This window comes from Crinia signifera, chromosome 7, assembly GCF_055691185.1.
Source record: "Crinia signifera chromosome 7, ASM5569118v1, whole genome shotgun sequence".
Lineage (NCBI taxonomy): Eukaryota > Metazoa > Chordata > Amphibia > Anura > Myobatrachidae > Crinia > Crinia signifera.
In genome coordinates, this window is record NC_139223.1 from 27,410,740 (window position 1) to 27,423,632 (window position 12,893).

Consider the following 12,893-nt stretch of genomic DNA (forward strand, 5'->3'; position numbering starts at 1 on the left):
AAAGGCCATTTTCCTCACCTCGCTAAGTGGCCTCATTATACCACAATGGGCCCTGCGCAAATTAACTACTTAATAAGCGTTGTGTGGCGACAGACCTTAATCTATCAGAACCTATCTATCATTGTCTCAGTGATGAGGTAACTTCTCCAATCAGTCTGAACTGTGACTCTGTATGTCAGTCTGTACTGCACTGTGATGCTGTGTATGGCAGTCTGTACTGCACTGTGACGCTGTGTATGGCAGTCTGTACTGCACTGTGACGCTGTGTATGGCAGTCTGTACTGCACTGTGACGCTGTGTATGGCAGTCTGTACTGCACTGTGACTCTGTGTGTGCCAGTCTGTACTGCACTGTGACACTGTGTATGCCAGTCTGTACAGCACTGTGACTCTGTGTGTGCCAGTCTGTACTGCACTGGGACGCTGTGTATGCCTGTCTGTACTGCACTGTAATCTTTGTATGACAGTCTGTACAGACATACACTGTTGTGTGATGCTGTGTATGCCAGTCTGTACTGCACTATGACTCTATATGCCAGTCTGTACTGCACTGTGACACTGTGTATGCCAGTCTGTACTGCACTGTGACACTGTGTATGCCAGTCTGTACTGCACTGTGACTCTGTATGGCAGTCTGTACTGCACTATGACTCTGTACGCCAGTCTGCACTGCACTGTGACTCTGTGTATGCCAGGCACAGATACTTGGAGTCACCGGTACTTGGAATCGCCATTACTTGGAGTCGCAGTTACTTGGGGTCGCAGTTACTTGGGGCCGCAGTTACTTGGGGCCGCAGTTACTTGGGGCCGCAGTTACTTGGAGCCGCAGTTACTTGGAGCCGCAGTTACTTGGAGCCGCAGTTACTTGGAGCCGCAGTTACTTGGAGCCGCAGTTACTTGGGGCCGCAGTTACTTGGGGTCGCAGTTACTTGGGGTCGCAGTTACTTGGGGTCGCAGTTACTTGGGGTCGCAGTTACTTGGGGCCGCAGTTACTTGGGGCCGCAGTTACTTGGGGCCGCAGTTACTTGTGGTCGCAGTTACTTGGGGCCGCAGTTACTTGTAGTCGCAGTTACTTTTGGCCGCAGTTACTTGTAGTCGCAGTTACTTTTAGTCGCCGTTACTTGGGGCCGCAGTTACTTGGGGCCGCAGTTACTTGTAGTCGCAGTTACTTGGGGCCGCAGTTACTTGGGGCCGCAGTTACTTGGGGCCACAGTTACTTGTGGTCACAGTTACTTGTGGTCACAGTTACTTGGGGCCGCAGTTACTTGTGATCGCAGTTACTTGGGGCCGCAGTTACTTGGGGCCGCAGTTACTTGGGGCCGCAGTTACTTGTAGTCGCAGTTACTTGTAGTCGCAGTTACTTGGGGCCGCAGTTACTTGTAGTCGCAGTTACTTGGGGCCGCAGTTACTTGGGGCCGCAGTTACTTGTGGTCGCAGTTACTTGGGGCCGCAGTTACTTGGGGCTGCAGTTACTTGGGGCCGCAGTTACTTGGGGCCGCAGTTACTTGGGGCCGCAGTTACTTGGGGCCGCAGTTACTTGTGGTCGCAGTTACTTGTAGTCGCAGTTACTTGTAGTCGCAGTTACTTGGGGCCGCAGTTACTTGTAGTCGCAGTTACTTGGGGCCGCAGTTACTTGTAGTCACAGTTACTTGGGGCCGCAGTTACTTGTAGTCACAGATACTTGTAGTTGTAGTTACTTGTAGTCGCAGTTACTTGGGGCCGCAGTTACTTGTAGTCACAGTTACTTGGGGCCGCAGTTACTTGTAGTCACAGATAATTGTAGTCACAGATACTTGTAGTCGTAGTTACTTGGGGCCGCAGTTACTTGGGGCCGCAGTTACTTGGGGCCGCAGTTACTTGGGGCCGCAGTTACTTGTAGTCACAGTTTCTTGGGGCCGCAGTTACTTGTAGTTGCAGTTACTTGGGGCCACAGTTACTTGTAGTCACAGTTACTTGGGGCCGCAGTTACTTGTAGTCACAGATACTTGTAGTCACAGATACAGTACTTGTAGTCGTAGTTACTTGTAGTCGCAGTTACTTGGGGCCGCAGTTACTTGGAGCCGCAGTTACTTGGAGCCGCAGTTACTTGGAGCCGCAGTTACTTGGGGCCGCAGTTACTTGGGGCCGCAGTTACTTGGGGCCGCAGTTACTTGGGGCCGCAGTTACTTGGGGCCGCAGTTACTTGGGGCCGCAGTTACTTGTGGTCGCAGTTACTTGGGGCCGCAGTTACTTGTAGTCGCAGTTACTTTTAGTCGCCGTTACTTGGGGCCGCAGTTACTTGGGGCCGCAGTTACTTGTAGTCGCAGTTACTTGGGGCCGCAGTTACTTGGGGCCGCAGTTACTTGGGGCCACAGTTACTTGTGGTCACAGTTACTTGGGGCCGCAGTTACTTGTGATCGCAGTTACTTGGGGCCGCAGTTACTTGGGGCCGCAGTTACTTGGGGCCGCAGTTACTTGTAGTCGCAGTTACTTGTAGTCGCAGTTACTTGGGGCCGCAGTTACTTGTAGTCGCAGTTACTTGGGGCCGCAGTTACTTGGGGCCGCAGTTACTTGTGGTCGCAGTTACTTGGGGCCGCAGTTACTTGGGGCTGCAGTTACTTGGGGCCGCAGTTACTTGGGGCCGCAGTTACTTGGGGCCGCAGTTACTTGGGGCCGCAGTTACTTGTGGTCGCAGTTACTTGTAGTCGCAGTTACTTGTAGTCGCAGTTACTTGGGGCCACAGTTACTTGGGGCCACAGTTACTTGTAGTCGCAGTTACTTGGGGCCGCAGTTACTTGTAGTCACAGTTACTTGGGGCCGCAGTTACTTGTAGTCACAGATACTTGTAGTTGTAGTTACTTGTAGTCGCAGTTACTTGGGGCCGCAGTTACTTGTAGTCACAGTTACTTGGGGCCGCAGTTACTTGTAGTCACAGATAATTGTAGTCACAGATACTTGTAGTCGTAGTTACTTGGGGCCGCAGTTACTTGGGGCCGCAGTTACTTGGGGCCGCAGTTACTTGGGGCCGCAGTTACTTGTAGTCACAGTTTCTTGGGGCCGCAGTTACTTGTAGTTGCAGTTACTTGGGGCCACAGTTACTTGTAGTCACAGTTACTTGGGGCCGCAGTTACTTGTAGTCACAGATACTTGTAGTCACAGATACAGTACTTGTAGTCGTAGTTACTTGTAGTCGCAGTTACTTGGGGCCGCAGTTACTTGTAGTCGCAGTTACTTGGTGCCACAGTTACTTGTAGTTGCAGTTACTTGGGGCCGCAGTTACTTGTAGTTGCAGTTACTTGTGGTCGCAGTTACTTGGGGCCGCAGTTACTTGTAGTCGCAGTTACTTTTAGTCGCAGTTACTTGGGGCCGCAGTTACTTGTAGTCACAGTTACTTGGGGCCGCAGTTACTTGGGGCCGCAGTTACTTGGGGCCACAGTTACTTGTGGTCACAGTTACTTGGGGCCGCAGTTACTTGTGGTCGCAGTTACTTGGGGCCGCAGTTACTTGGGGCCGCAGTTACTTGGGGCCGCAGTTACTTGTAGTCGCAGTTACTTGTAGTCGCAGTTACTTGTAGTCGCAGTTACTTGGGGCCGCAGTTACTTGGGGCCGCAGTTACTTGGGGCCGCAGTTACTTGGGGCCGCAGTTACTTGGGGCTGCAGTTACTTGGGGCCGCAGTTACTTGGGGCCGCAGTTACTTGGGGCCGCAGTTACTTGGGGCCGCAGTTACTTGTGGTCGCAGTTACTTGTAGTCGCAGTTACTTGTAGTCACAGTTACTTTGGGCCGCAGTTACTTGGGGCCGCAGTTACTTGGGGCCGCAGTTACTTGGGGCCACAGTTACTTGGGGCCACAGTTACTTGTAGTCGCAGTTACTTGGGGCCGCAGTTACTTGTAGTCACAGTTACTTGGGGCCGCAGTTACTTGTAGTCACAGATACTTGTAGTTGTAGTTACTTGTAGTCGCAGTTACTTGGGGCCGCAGTTACTTGTAGTCACAGTTACTTGGGGCCGCAGTTACTTGTAGTCACAGATAATTGTAGTCACAGATACTTGTAGTCGTAGTTACTTGGGGCCGCAGTTACTTGGGGCCGCAGTTACTTGGGGCCGCAGTTACTTGGGGCCGCAGTTACTTGTAGTCACAGTTTCTTGGGGCCGCAGTTACTTGTAGTTGCAGTTACTTGGGGCCACAGTTACTTGTAGTCACAGTTACTTGGGGCCGCAGTTACTTGTAGTCACAGATACTTGTAGTCACAGATACAGTACTTGTAGTCGTAGTTACTTGTAGTCGCAGTTACTTGGGGCCGCAGTTACTTGTAGTCGCAGTTACTTGGTGCCACAGTTACTTGTAGTTGCAGTTACTTGGGGCCGCAGTTACTTGGGGCCGCAGTTACTTGTAGTTGCAGTTACTTGGGGGCGCAGATACTTGGGGCCGCAGTTACTTGGGGCCGCAGTTACTTGTAGCCGCAGATACTTGGAGTTACTCGCAGTTGCGCATCTCACAGACATCCTAGGTTTGCCATCCTGTTTCCCGTGGTTTATGGCAGTAACAGGGACTGGGCTCAGTGAGAACACTGCCAAAGCATACATGTTCTCAGATAAGGGACTGATGTCAACTGTTGTTGGTGTTAGATACCAGGCTCATGTGGAAGAACAAAATAGTAAATGTTTTGTTTTCTGACTTCCAGGAAACAGCAAGATGCTGTCATGTATCTTCTCAGGGACATCATTTCATTACATCACCTGCATTCAAGCAGGACCATCCACCTGGGCTACATCCCCCGCTAAGGAGGTTTTCTAATGGTAGCCATACACTGCTGCCATGTATCGCAGCGGTCTATGTCCACCCGATCCCCTGAGCCACCCTGGAAGTTCCCGGGTGGCAGGATCGCATGCAGTACATGCGATGTATAGCATACGCCCCCGATCCCAGGGCCGGGAGGGGGCCGAATCCGGAGATCATATATGCAGCAGGTCCGTGCCGATCCGTTGACACTTAAGTCTCCCTTAGCCCTTGCCCTCAGAAGCAGGGAACATTCGTATTATACGTCACAACCAAATGTTACCATGTATCAGATCATTTGTGCCAGATTAAGGGGCCCATTTATCATGACATATTTGTGGCTAGTTCCCCGAAAACACACATTTCCTATAGGGAATGCAATGCCTTTGTCCCTGCGTATGCCCAATGGTACATCCCACTGATGGGTTGATCAGACCCTGATGGGCACAAAAGAGGCATCTGAAGAGGTTGTAGTAATTTCTTTTACACTGAGATTCCCATCCACCTCCTGCCTGCGGCTCATCCCTGTTCCCACACTGCCCCCTTATGGAGAAACTATGTATTGCATCTCCCAAGTCACTGGCAAATCCTCTCACATATTAATCCCACCAGACTCAAATCAGGGATCGGAGCACACTATGATCTGAGCTGGTTTGGGGGATTGGGGTGAGGTTTGGTCACATGTGGGCCTGACGGCAGGGATCGTGGCCACTGGCTAAGGTACCACGGTCAGTACACTTTACATATTGGGGGAAATTTACTAAAGGAAATTTGTAAAAAAATAGGTGTATTTGTATCCAGAAATACACTTATTTTTGACATTTACTATCCCGAAAATACGGCAATTCGTATTCATATTGATAGCACATCAATACGACTACGAATTGCCGTATTTTCGGGATAGTAAATGTCAAAAATAAGTGTATTTCTGGATACAAATACACCTATTTTTTTTTACAAATTTCCTTTAGTAAATTTCCCCCATAATATCTAAATAAAAATCTCAGTCCATTTGTCTAATAATAACGTAGGTATCGGAATGTGGCACAGTGCAGAATTACTGAGCGATGTGTTCCGTCCAGGTAGACGTAACGGCTATAAGTGATGGCCACCATTAATCTGTCTGGGGTCTGGGGACGTGGGAACCGCACATGGATAAGAACCAAACAATACCTTTCACACCATACAAAGGAATAGGTACCGCAGTGTGTAACACAACCCTGTAGTTACTGTACACATCATTTTATTATCAGCAGAGGACTACTCATTTTATCATTTTAGTGGACATGTCCTATATGTGAGCAGTATGTAGCAGCCCAGAGAGGAGACTGTCAGCAGCACTTCGGTGGGCGGAGCCTGATGTCGATATCATCAAGCCCGCCCCTAGTACAGCAAATCACGCGGGTCTTCGAGGAGGGGGTGGGGCTAAATGAATCCACTCACTAGCATGCATTCGCAAACATATCCGTTCGCATGTGGCCGAATGGGAATAAATTAATTTGATGGTCGCTCTCTATTGAATGATTATTTCCCCCCATTGCTAATAAAAGTCAGTCTGATGGATGAATTTGGGGCGGGCGCTAACATTTGCAGGGGTACGCCCACCATTTTTCTGGGCACACCCATCAATTGCTTGGTAGTCTCCTGCGTCCGCCCCCTGCCCTCCCATCCTGGAGCGAACGCCCGAAAAGTGTGAAACTCACCAAAGGCGTTTGCTCTCAACAGGTCACAGTAACCCCCAAGTGTAAGTGTGCCATTTATTCAGTTACCGTGAGCGTCAATGCGGGCTAATTCAGACCTGATCACACAGCCGCGAATTCGCAGTAGCCAGCGTTCAGGTAGAAGCTGCCCCCCCATAGTGAAATCCCACCAAATGAATGTGATCGCTGTGAGAACGGTTGTGTATGGCTGCAAATCTTGTTGCAATCATGCAAATACGTTCAAAACCCACCGTACCCGGCTGACCATGTAATGATTGTTACACCGGGCATCGCAGGCTCAGAATAGCCTGGGACTTATCAGCTGGGATGGGCTGGGATGGATAAAGACACATGTGGCCTGGAGCGGACGTCACACACCCTTCCCTAGAATGCTTGGGCACGCCTGCGGTTTCCCCGTCACTCCCAGCATTTTTTGGAGCACACATGCGTTTTTTCATGGCCAGATACTGTCCGGTTACCACCCCCAGACGCCGGCTTCCTGTCAATCACCTTGCGAACTGCTAGTGAAGGAAAAAGCGTCAGGCTTTCATCGCAGGATGACCTCGCCATAATCGATGCAAAGCTGTGGCCGTGCAATAAGTTCTAAATTATTCCCATTGTGTCAATGTAACATTGTCCTGTTACCTCAGGTGTCAGTGCATCATTGTCCTGTTACCCCAGGTGTCAGTGCGTCATTGGGGTCAGTGCGTCATTGTCCTGTAACCCCAGGTGTCAGTGCGTCATTGGGGTCAGTGCGTCATTGTCCTGTTACCCCAGGTGTCAGTGCGCCATTGTCCTGTTACCTCAGGTGTCAGTGTGTCATTGGGGTCAGTGCGTCATTGTCCTGTAACCCCAGGTGTCAGTGCGTCATTGGGGTCAGTGCGTCATTGTCCTGTAACCCCAGGTGTCAGTGTGTCATTGGGGTCATTGCATCATTGTCCTGTAACCCAAGGTGTCAGTGCGTCATTGGGGTCAGTGCGTCATTGTCCTGTAACCCCAGCTGTCAGTGCGTCATTGGGGTCAGTGCGTCATTGTCCTGTTACCCCAGGTGTCAGTGCGCCATTGTCCTGTTACATTGAGTGTCAGTGCGCCATTGTCTTGTAACCCCAGGTGTCAGTGAGCCATTGTCCTGTAACCCCAGGTGTCAGTGCGCCATTGTCCTGTAACCCCAGGTGTCAGTGCGCCATTGTCCTGTTACCCCAGGTGTCAGTGCGCCATTATCCTCTTACCCCAGGTGTCAGTGCGCCATTATCATGTTACCCCAGGTGTCAGAGCGCCATTGTCCTGTTACCCCAGGTGTCAGTGTGTCATTGCATCATTGTCCTGTAACCCCAGGTGTCAGTGCGTCATTGGGGTCAGTGCGTCATTGTCCTGTAACCCCAGGTGTCAGTGCGTCATTGGGGTCAGTGCGTCATTGTCCTGTTACCCCAGGTGTCAGTGCGTCATTGGGGTCAGTGTGTCATTGTCCTGTTACCCCAGGTGTCAGTGTGTCATTGGGGTCATTGCATCATTGTCCTGTAACCCCAGGTGTCAGTGCGTCATTGGGGTCAGTGCGTCATTGTCCTGTTACCCCAGGTGTCAGTGTGCCATTGTCCTGTTACATTGAGTGTCAGTGCGCCATTGTCCTGTAACCCCAGGTGTCAGTGCGCCATTGTCCTGTAACCCCAGGTGTCAGTGCGCCATTGTCCTGTTACCCCAGGTGTCAGTGCGCCATTGTCCTGTTACCCCAGGTGTCAGTGCGCCATTATCCTGTTACCCCAGGTGTCAGTGCGCCATTGTCCTGTTACCCCAGGTGTCAGTGCGCCAATGTCCTGTTACCCCAGGTGTCAGTGCGCCATTGTCTTGTAACCCCAGGTGTCAGTGCATCATTGTCCTGTTACTCCAGGTGTCAGTGCGTCATTGTCCTGTTACTCCAGGTGTAAGTGCATCATTGTCCTGTAACCCCAGGTGTCAGTGCGTCATTGTCCTGTTACCCCAGGTGTCAGTGCGTCATTGTCCTGTTACCCCAGGTGTCAGTGCGTCATTGTCCTGTAATCCCAAGTGTCAGTGCGTCATTGTCCTGTTACCTTAGGTGTCAGTGCGTCATTGTCCTGTTACCCCAGGTGTCAGTGCGTCATTGTCCTGTAACCCCAGTTGTCAGTGCGTCATTGTCCTGTTACCCCAGGTGTCAGTGCGCCATTGTCCTGTTACCCCAGGTGTCAGTGCGCCATTGTCCTGTTACCCCAAGTGTCAGTGCGCCATTGTCCTGTTACCCCAAGTGTCAGTGCGCCATTGTCCTGTTACCCCAAGTGTCAGTGCGCCATTGTCCTGTTACCCCAAGTGTCAGTGCGCCATTGTCCTGTTACCCCAAGTGTCAGTGCGCCATTGTCCTGTTACCCCAAGTGTCAGTGCGCCATTGTCCTGTTACCCCAAGTGTCAGTGCATCATTGTCCTGTTACCCCAAGTGTCAGTGCATCATTGTCCTGTTACCGCAAGTGTCAGTGCATCATTGTCCTGTTACCCCAGGTGTCAGTGCGTCATTGTTCTGTTACTCCAGGTGTCAGTGTGTCATTGTCCTGTTACCTCAGGTGTCAGTGTGTCATTGTTACGGGATACAAAAGAGGGTTTTATTCATTATAATGTATAACTTATCCCAGACAATGTGTTGACCCCTAAAACAAATCTTCCAGCCGTGTTGGTTTAGGACATGCAGTTTGGGCTACACAACAGAACATTTCTCTTACTTGACAGATATGGAGAATTCCCCCGGGGAGCTCTCACTATCCCGTAGTAGGAAGGCTCCTAGGAACCTCCGCTTCAGCAGGATTTCCTCTGCCTCTTGCCTGGAAATGCGTCCCGCGTACCACCTGTAATAACAAGCACACAACGTTTATATGGCATATACAGCATCATCTGAGCACTGTACACAACTCCCTATAGATTGTAAGCTTGCAGCAGGGCCCTCCTTCCTCCATGTTTGTCTGTGTTACCCAGTTTGTTCGTTCAGTGTTGTCAACATTTGTAAAGCGCCATATAATTAACTGTAAATAAATAATAAATACACACAATCAGCACGTCCTGTGGGCCCGCCCCACTTACCCAAAGCCCCACCCACTCTTCACTTAGTTGGGAGGTATGATGCTATTTCTTTAGATCATACTTATGTATGTTTTTGTCTTCCACCTGGGAGAAGCCTAGAGAGGAGATGCAGCAGGACACTTCGGGGGCGGGACCTTTCCATGACGGGAAAGGTCTTTGATTTGCGGGTCTGTGGGTATGAGCGGGGCTAAATGATGCGATTCATGATTTTTAGCCCCACCCCCTTCACATCGACACAGTCATTTTAACCCCATCCTGCCCAATTCACTAGGAAGAGGGTAGGATGCGGGAGAGCCACCCACCCTTCCAGGTCCAAGGGGGACGACCTGGAAAATCTGGAGTCTCCTGCAGCTTCTGGGTGGGTGGGCAACTACGCTTCATGTATTTAAGTGCATCTGTCTATGTGTCCGCCAACATCAGGCTTTGGTGGGTACCCAGCGTATGCGTTGATGCAAACAAGAAGGTAGAGCACCTGCGCTCTAAACAAAGGGTGCAGCCTTGTCACAAGATAGTCACCACACTATCCAAACTACAGTAGTGTTCACTCTAGCACCCGGTAACTTTGAAAACCCATGCAGTTCCTCTTCCCTGCCTGGGGTGTCGCTGTGTGCTGTGGTGTTTCTAGCACAGGTCTGGTTGGCATATCAGTGCTGATATACAGACCACACTGTGCTAGAAGCACTACAGAAGACAGCGACACCACAGGCAGGGAAGAGGAACTGCATGGGTTTTCAAAGATAACGGGTGCTAGAATAAACACTACTACAGTCAATACAAAAAGAATTGGACAGGGCGCTCCCACTTGAAATATGAAAGTATATATCCGCCACACTTCTTTAGCCGATGTCAGTAGATTCTGCCGTGTTGCGATACCTCAAATAAAAGACAAACAAATCGCACTTTTCATAGGAAAGGCTCAATTGCGGTACGGAGAGTACACATTGGTGGGGATAATTATTACCACTGAGAATAACATCTACACTATGAAAAGTGCGATTTGTTTGTCTTTTATATGAGGTATCGCAACACGGCAGAATCTACTGACATCGGCTAAAGAAGTGTGGCGGATATATACTTTCATATCTCAAGTGGGAGCGCCCTGTCCAATTCTTTTTGTATTGACCCAGCATAAGCGTGCCCACCTGTAATTTCTTTTTACCACATTTTAACCTTTTTACCATTAAAAGTACATTTAAATGTACCTGACTCCAGATTTTACATTGACCTATTAATCCTATTTCAGAGGTTAAGAAGCAACTACTGCACAGATTTACAACTCTGCCATCTCAGTACCATGTGACTGGAGGGTGCCTGATTTTTACTGACCACTACTGATAGGGAAGGAGTTACCTTACTTTTTTTTTTTATAAAGTATTTTTATTGAGCAAAATGTATGTACAGAACAGAGTATCACTTCAAATAAAGTGCATACATGCATATCAAGGCACTACCAATGTCTTCACCTATAGAATGTACATCATGTTAACCTGTAATATTTTCATATTTGCATGTACATATAAAATAACATCTTTAATAAAAGGTGATGGTGTCTCCATTCTGTGCAAGCTCCACAGTAATACTATCGATTTTTCATTTATTTTGATCAAGTACAACACAAGAACGAAAAAGAAAAGAAGAAGAATATCTATCATGCATATAGCCAGAGCCGGCCCTAGCCTAAATGATGCCCTAGGCAAGATTTTGTCTGGTTCCCCCTAGCAACGCCACTAGTTCCGCCTCTGACCCTGCTCCCCTTTCCCAGCACCATCAACCCTCATCATAGCAGGCAGCATTTTGGTGCTCCTACCCGCAATATTTTAAATAGAAACAGTGCACACATTCGGTGCGCAGCCCAAACAGGGGTGTGTTCTTGCTGGGAAGGGGCATGGCCACCCAATAGTACCCCCAATTCACATTATGTCACACAGTAGTGCAACTTTATTCACATTATATCATGCGATGGTGTCCCTTATTCACGTTAAATCACACAGTAGTACCACTTTACCTTATAAACATTACTCCTCACATTATTCCCTTTATACCCTTAGAAAAAAATCCTGAGAAAATATTGTATTTTAAGCACCTCCATGGCCACACTGCAACCCAGCACAAAGCAGTGTGTGCTGGGCAGAGGAGAAGAGCTGCAGCTTCTGCTGCCCGGGCCCCCACTGGGCCCTTCCATCAGACTTTGGCCTGGGTAATTTGTACCCCCTACCCCTTTCTCTTGGCACCCCTGATAATACCACACAGTAATGCCCCTTACACATGACACACATTATTAATGTCCTTATAACCATAATGCCCCTTACACATATGTTGCACATTATTAATGCCCTTATACACATGACACACATAATGCCCATTACACATATGTTGCACATTATTTATGCCCTTATACACATGACACACATAATGCCTGTTACACATATGTCGCACATTATTAATGCATTTATACATGACACACATAATGCCCCTTACACATATGCCGAACACTATTGCACAACCAACCCACCCACAGACAGCACAGCCGCTAACACTGTGACCTCTGCCTCTACTTGGATACAGATGTTGCCTCAATAGTCCATGCAGCTCCTGGCCAGTTCTGCTAACGTTGGGTGCCTTTTTTGCTGAAAATTCTTCTTATTTGCTTTGTTATGACGAGCACACACAAGGAGCTTCCGATGATTAAAATGATATGTGGCATGCCTATATTCTGTGTGTGACTGTGGCTGTACCTGCATACGGAATGCTATGTTACAGTGATTTCCATGAATACAGTATTTCATATGCACATTCAGCCTCACTCACTCACACACACACAGAATATAAGCATGCTGCATATCATTTTAATCAGCAGAAGCTGCTGGTGCCCCTAGGCATGCCAAATGCCCTAGGCAATTGCCTAGTTTGCCTATGCCGAAGGCCGGCCCTGCATATAGCGTGTGAAGTAAGGCTCAGTTCCCATCATAGCATAGATTAAACAGTGCCTGACAGTACAATGTGGCTGTTAGCACCCATATTTGGTTTCAACTCCCAGTTCCCCAGCATTAGGAGTGCGAGGAATGCAGAGACTCCAACCACCTGTTCTATATCTTTTCGAATTCAGGTAAGGTGCTACGAGACATATAGAAATATTTTTCGTGTTGTACATTGGTGTTTAAAAGGGCCCTCCAATCCGCCAACGTAGGTCCCGAGCTAGCCATCCAACATCTAGCTATTATGACTTTGGCTAGGGAGCATACACTGTTCACGTATTGGCCTTACGAATTATTCAATAGGGTATTTTCCTTGCTTCCCAGTATACACATTTTGGATGTCACAGCCTGCTCAGGGAACCCAGTGGAGGCTATCGCGAATTT

General features: G+C 49.0%; 1 protein-coding gene across 4 annotated transcripts in view; it reads right to left on the reverse strand.

The window, feature by feature from the left end:
* GRAP (GRB2 related adaptor protein) overlaps positions 1–12,893 on the reverse strand; it is an 82,566-nt gene that overhangs the window by 48,584 nt on the left and 21,089 nt on the right. For all 4 annotated transcript variants that reach the window (XM_083152658.1, XM_083152657.1, XM_083152655.1 and 1 more), the window contains one exon: positions 9,180–9,302. In XM_083152658.1, the coding sequence (XP_083008784.1) occupies positions 9,180–9,302 (123 nt within the window). The remainder of the gene's footprint in view (positions 1–9,179; positions 9,303–12,893) is intronic.